Source organism: Argiope bruennichi, chromosome 4 (assembly GCF_947563725.1).
Source record: "Argiope bruennichi chromosome 4, qqArgBrue1.1, whole genome shotgun sequence".
In the NCBI taxonomy this organism is placed as follows: domain Eukaryota; kingdom Metazoa; phylum Arthropoda; class Arachnida; order Araneae; family Araneidae; genus Argiope; species Argiope bruennichi.
Window position 1 is genome coordinate 114,489,343 of NC_079154.1, and position 6,912 is coordinate 114,496,254.

Genomic DNA, 6,912 nt, shown 5'->3' on the forward strand with positions numbered 1-6,912 from the left:
ATCGTCCTCCCAAGCAGTGGCCGCAGGTTCGATCCGCGTTGTTCGCATACGTTTTGCTTTACTATTATTTAATTCTTTTTTACTTTAAGTTTAGTGAAAATCATAATTTTTCTTTTCAAGTACTAATATTTCGACCAACATCGACAAAGATTTCAATATTTTATTTAAAAATACTTCCAAATTAAAGAATTTTAGAAATAAAAGCCTAAATTCGTTCAGAGATTCTGGGCATGCGCAGACGTATTCCTTCTCGTATACATATGGCTTTTATGCAGGGATTTGCACAATTATAGAGTTTAAACTAAAAAATAAACATGTGGCTTTAAATTCACTGTCACGACGGGTCGTCTGTAATCTACTCGGTTGAGTATCGGTGTGCTAAGCCGTGGCCGCAAGTTCGATCCGCGTTCTTCGCATTCGTTTTGCTTTCACTTTTTGTCATTTTATTTAGTTCTTTTTTTTTTTTTTTTAAAATTTAGGGAAAATCATAATTTTTCTTGTCAAGTACTAATATTTCGACCAAAAGTTACAAAGATTTCAATATTTTATTGAAAAATATTTGCAAAATAAAGATATATTAGAAATAAATGCCTAAATTCGTTCAGAGATTCTGGGCATGCGCAGACGTATTCCTTCTCGTATACACATGGCTTTCAAGCAGGGATTTGCACAATTATAGTTTAAACTAATAAATAAACATGTGGCTTTAAATTCACTGTCACGACGGGTCGTCTGTAATCTACTCGGTTGAGTATCGGTGTGCTAAGCCGTGGCCGCAAGTTCGATCCGCGTTCTTCGCATTCGTTTTGCTTTCACTTTTTGTCATTTTATTTAGTTCTTTTTTTTTTTTTTTAAATTTAGGGAAAATCATAACTTTTCTTGTCAAGTACTAATATTTCGACCAAAAGTTACAAAGATTTCAATATTTTATTGAAAAATATTTGCAAAATAAAGATATATTAGAAATAAATGCCTAAATTCGTTCAGAGATTCTGGGCATGCGCAGACGTATTCCTTCTCGTATACACATGGCTTTCAAGCAGGGATTTGCACAATTATAGTTTAAACTAATAAATAAACATGTGGCTTTAAATTCACTGTCACGACGGGTCGTATGTAGCCTTGTGAACCGAGTATCGGCCTCCCAAGCAGTGGCTGCAGGTTCGATCCGCGTTGTTCGCATTCGTTTTGCTTTACTATTATTTAATTCTTTTTTACTTTAAGTTTACTGAAAATCATAATTTTTCTTTTCAAGTACTAATATTTCGACCAACATTGACAAAGATTTCAATATTTTATTTAAAAATACTTCCAATTTAAAGAATTTTAGAAATAAAAGCCTAAATTCGTTCAGAGATTCTGGGCATGCGCAGACGTATTCCTTCTCGTATACATATGGCTTTCATGCAGGGATTTGCACAATTGTAGAGTTTAAACTAAAAAATAAACATGTGGCTGTAAATTCACTGTCACGACGGGTCGTATGTAATCTACTCGGTTGAGTATCGGTCTGCTAAGCCGTGGCCGCAAGTTCGATCCTCGTTCTTCGCATTCGTTTTGCTTTCACTTTTTGTCATTTTATTTAGTTCTTTTTTTTTTTTTTTTTTAAATTTAGGGAAAATCATAATTTTTCTTGTCAAGTACTAATATTTCGACCAAAAGTTACAAAGATTTCAATATTTTATTGAAAAATATTTGCAAAATAAAGATATATTAGAAATAAATGCCTAAATTCGTTCAGAGATTCTGGGCATGCGCAGACGTATTCCTTCTCGTATACACATGGCTTTCAAGCAGGGATTTGCACAATTATAGTTTAAACTAATAAATAAACATGTGGCTTTAAATTCACTGTCACGACGGGTCGTCTGTAATCTACTCGGTTGAGTATCGGTGTGCTAAGCCGTGGCCGCAAGTTCGATCCGCGTTCTTCGCATTCGTTTTGCTTTCACTTTTTGTCATTTTATTTAGTTCTTTTTTTTTTTTTTTAAATTTAGGGAAAATCATAATTTTTCTTGTCAAGTACTAATATTTCGACCAAAAGTTACAAAGATTTCAATATTTTATTGAAAAATATTTGCAAAATAAAGATATATTAGAAATAAATGCCTAAATTCGTTCAGAGATTCTGGGCATGCGCAGACGTATTCCTTCTCGTATACACATGGCTTTCAAGCAGGGATTTGCACAATTATAGTTTAAACTAATAAATAAACATGTGGCTTTAAATTCACTGTCACGACGGGTCGTATGTAGCCTTGTGAACCGAGTATCGGCCTCCCAAGCAGTGGCCGCAGGTTCGATCCGCGTTGTTCGCATTCGTTTTGCTTTACTATTATTTAATTCTTTTTTACTTTAAGTTTACTGAAAATCATAATTTTTCTTTTCAAGTACTAATATTTCGACCAACATTGACAAAGATTTCAATATTTTATTTAAAAATACTTCCAATTTAAAGAATTTTAGAAATAAAAGCCTAAATTCGTTCAGAGATTCTGGGCATGCGCAGACGTATTCCTTCTCGTATACATATGGCTTTCATGCAGGGATTTGCACAATTGTAGAGTTTAAACTAAAAAATAAACATGTGGCTGTAAATTCACTGTCACGACGGGTCGTATGTAATCTACTCGGTTGAGTATCGGTCTGCTAAGCCGTGGCCGCAAGTTCGATCCGCGTTCTTCGCATTCGTTTTGCTTTCACTTTTTGTCATTTTATTTAGTTCTTTTTTTTTTTTTTTTTTTTTTTTTTAAGTTTAGGGAAAATCATAATTTTTCTTGTCAAGTACTAATATTTCGACCAAAAGTTACAAAGATTTCAATATTTTATTGAAAAATATTTGCAAAATAAAGATATATATGAGAAATAAATGCCTAAATTCGATCAGAGATTCTGGGCATGCGCAGACGTATTCCTTCTCGTATACACATGGCTTTCAAGCAGGGATTTGCACAATTATAGAGTTTAAACTAAAAAAGGAAGCAAAGATTTTTTTTTTAAACGAAAGGCAAAAGAAAAAGTATTATTAAGTGTTATCTCAATATGTGCTGGAACCCCTGGAATATTTCTTCGCATTCTTCCCTTTTGTTAGTTTTCTTTTTTGATACATCCGGTAAAACAAGCCTCCATGACCATGATTTCGAATTATCATATTCAACCTATGGGGAATCAAACCAAAACAAAAATTTTTCTTCACCTTCACGAGAAAATTAAACACTTTTTAAGGACCTCTTCTGAAAATTAAGCACTTTTAAGGTGCTTAAAAATGTTTTTCAAATTTAAGCACTTTTCAGATTTCTATGCACCCTGATTAATATATAAAATACCTATACACATAAAAAAAATAATCAAAATCAAATAAAGCCAAGGAGTTCACAAATTTTTATTTTTAAAAAACAATTAACAAGTTTATATTATTGCACATACTTTGAGGAACATTGTTTAAAGTCTTGCAAAAATTAACAAGGGATAACAACATGCACGATTTTAACATTTGTTAAAGCACAGTGAATAAGTTCCCCATATAATGGCACTTTTTCTTTATGACATTGAGCAATGAAAAAGACATAATTTAATACTATATTTTTGTAGATACTTTCATAAAGTATTATGAATTTCAGACTAATGTTCTTACATTAATTAAAAACTTTGTAACATACTTTTTATTTGTGAAAAATACTTAGTCATAAAGAGTTTCAAAAATATTTTTTAAAAAATGCATAAAATAAATATAAGAATTTCTTTTTGTCATTCTTAAAACTTCATATTCATAACTGTTATTGCAAACAAAATATAAGATTCTACAATAATGTTTTTATAATACAGAAAATCTTCATGACTTCACTGTTTTATGTAAATGAGTGAGAAAAGTACAGAAAATCTATATAAAGTTAATAATAATACATTACAAGTAAAGCCTAAAATGAAATTTCTATTCAGCTATATATATATATTCCAAATAAACAAAAAGCTATATTCTAATTTGGAAGTATGGAATGATTCATTAGCATTTTATTAAAAGTTAAGAATTTATATAAGTAGTAAGATAAAAGTTCATTCCAATTATGCTAGAGCAATGTAAGAAACAATTTACACATTCAATTAAAACAGTTGAAAAGCAATGCTCCAGATTAATCAGTTAAAAGCTATGACGGCATAGCTTTTTGATAAGCTTCAATAGGATGAAATAGAAGAACAATTCTGAAAAATAAATAAATAAGTAAAATTACAAATTAGAAAAATAATTTAATATACAAAAATAACTATAAACATATAAACACTATTAGACCTGTCATCCCCCAAAAGTCAATAATGGTTTACTTCAGCAGATATGTTTCTTAAATTAAAAATAATAAAAATCAGAATTATATTTTCCGAGATTCTTTTATTTTAATTCTAAAAATAGATAAAAATTTCTTACATTTTATACAATTAATTATTTATAATTTTCAATAAAAATATAAAATTGCATAATAGTTGTTATCAGTTTAATTTAATATTTTCTCAAACTTTCCCATAAAATTTTTTATTACTTTTTAATTGGATGAGGCTCAAATTTTATTAAAAAAAATCTTGTGATTTATACTGCTCACCAACAATTTCTCAACGAGTTTACTTGAAGTTCCTCTATAAGAAACTAATTAATTCTCCAAATGGCTGAAAAAACTTTTTATGTATCAAAGGAAATAATTAATATCCATTCAACACATTTATTAAAATTTTCTAGGTTAATAAATTCATTTTTCAAAGTTTTGATTATTTACCAAAAAAGACAGTTTGTTTACTTAAGGTCAATGATGGATTTTAATTTTTCCCATTTCAGATAACAGCTCAGATAATATGCAAAATTTGAGGCAGATGGAGAGATTATTATATGACACACTGGTAATTGTATTATATAATAATTAGAATATGTAGAAGGTTTTTAAAATAGTACAAGTTAACATCTATCAAAATATGAAATGTAAAAAGACTTTTCTGTAGGAATCATTAAGAACAAACTATGACTAAAATATCCTATTGAAATTTTCCTCACACAATACCTATCATTTTATAATACTTGCAACCATAATAACCTTAATGCAGCCAAAATCCATAGGGAATGCTAAAGCAGTTTCAATAATATACAAAATCATATTTATGCTCACGTTTAATGACAAATACTCAGATAATTCTATTATCTCACTATTTGTCAATCTCTCCTTCAACTTTGTTCTCATATTTCTATATCTCCAAATGCTCATTTGTTATCTATAATTATAATTCTATAAGAGTGATCTTTTTTTAAATATTTCATTTAAGCTTTATTTGTCGATTAAAAAATATATTTCACTCGTAAACAATATGGTTTATACTAGTCAATACTAGTTAAGAAGTAGATTTCATCATATTTTTAACTTACATACTGTTCAAAAGATAATAATCTATCATATTAAGTTTATATTTCATAGCATTTTTCAAATTATAGTGCATAATTCAACACAAATATTATTATATGCATTAATTCAACACATATTTTTTCAAATTACTTAAATCTATTTTTTCTTCCCAATTTGAATACTTATAGCTACAGTTATAAAATACACATAAATTTAAAACAATAAGACTATATTATTAAATTAAAGATAAAAAAGTCTAGTTACTTTTCACTTTTTATGCCTAAAGATTCAGTAATAAATGGATATAATTTTGTGGCATAATTTGGATTTCTCTCCTTATCAAAAACTCCTATTGACCACAAATTCAACCAACATGCTGGCTCTGATGTTCCTCCATAAGCCATTCTTTGACCAGGAATAACATTAATAAGAATTCTCTAAAATATAGAGATGGGTTATCAATAAATTAAAAATATTAATTTTAAGTGAACAAATGAATTATTTCATAACAATATTTCTACACAGAAATTTTGCATTACTTTTTTCCATTAATTAAATTTATACAAATGATTAATTATTTATATTTTTGGAAGATAATTCAACAAAAAGTAATAAAACTCTAGTAAAAACTTTAAATATTATTTCATCTATTCGAAATTAAATGATGCAAATTAAGTTTATAAATGAATGTTAAAATAGTAGAGGTTACAAAAAGTTAGATTCTTTTTTTATACGAAATGTCATTGTCACATGTTTATAGAATCTCTTCTCCAAGTCTCACATTTATGATCTAAAAAAAAAAAAAAAATCTTTTTCTCCTCTGAAAATACAAATAATTTCTTTCAACTATTTTACAAATTACGCTAGTCAAATATTATGCTACCTCTAAAGGTTTTGAAAGTATCTCGGCTAAAATTTTTGATAAGTCCACTTCGAAATTTTCAGGCATATCTTTATCAGGAACATTCGTATAAAATACACCAATAGGCATTCTAGAAAAGAAAAAGAAAAAAAAATCATCAGTAAGATAAATTACATTTTTCTCCGATTTATTAAAACAAAAAAATTAAACAGAAAAGTAATGATGCAATAAAAAATATATATTATTATGATGAGAAAAACATTACGCAAATACATATGTACATTTTTTTTTTTCAAATGCCGCAACCTTACACTTTATAATGTAAATATTTAATAAAATTAATTTCCGATTCTCACAGCATGACTTTCAAACTTTGACCTGTTTTGATTAAATGCAGCAGACGATAAAGGCAATGTTGCCAGTTTAGTTTAGATTCTTTTAGCTTCAATCATTTTTAAATTAAGCGATGATTTCAATCTTATAATTCAAAATTTCAATAGAAAGACAGCGAGTCAATAAAAAGAATTTTTCAATATTGGAGACACTGAAAGTGATTTAAATATCATTTAAATACAACATTTATTTACAGTAAACAATTTAAAATTTGAAGAAAAAAGTTATAAAATGAAAACAGTTTCTCTTCTGAAAATAAAATTTCTTTAAAAGAAAATA

At 27.9% G+C, this 6,912-nt stretch overlaps 1 protein-coding gene across 2 annotated transcripts; it reads right to left on the minus strand.

The window, feature by feature from the left end:
• Nucleotides 1-3,358: 3,358 nt before the first annotated feature.
• On the minus strand, nt 3,359-6,670 carry LOC129965677 (D-dopachrome decarboxylase-A-like). 2 transcript variants are annotated; one of them, XM_056079781.1, is made up of 4 exons: nt 6,522-6,670; nt 6,262-6,370; nt 5,643-5,815; nt 3,359-4,200 (listed from the first exon to the last, which is right to left on the minus strand). In XM_056079781.1, exons 2-4 carry the CDS (start codon nt 6,367-6,369, stop codon nt 4,146-4,148), a joined length of 336 nt encoding a protein of 111 aa, XP_055935756.1. In that variant the 5' UTR covers nt 6,370; nt 6,522-6,670; the 3' UTR covers nt 3,359-4,145. The 2 variants fall into 2 exon arrangements, with proteins under 2 accessions (XP_055935756.1, XP_055935755.1); XM_056079780.1 differs by having other exon boundaries at nt 6,597-6,616.
• Between the last annotated feature and the right edge of the window lie 242 nt (nt 6,671-6,912).

Bases quoted from the DNA above. Each gene is read 5' to 3' on its own strand.
- LOC129965677 (XM_056079780.1), bottom strand. The intron at 5,816-6,261 runs GTAGCATAATAT...TCTATATTTTAG, and splicing joins TACTTTCAAAACCTTTAGAG to AGAATTCTTATTAATGTTAT. The intron at 4,201-5,642 runs GTAACTAGACTT...TTTATTTTTCAG, and splicing joins TTAGGCATAAAAAGTGAAAA to AATTGTTCTTCTATTTCATC.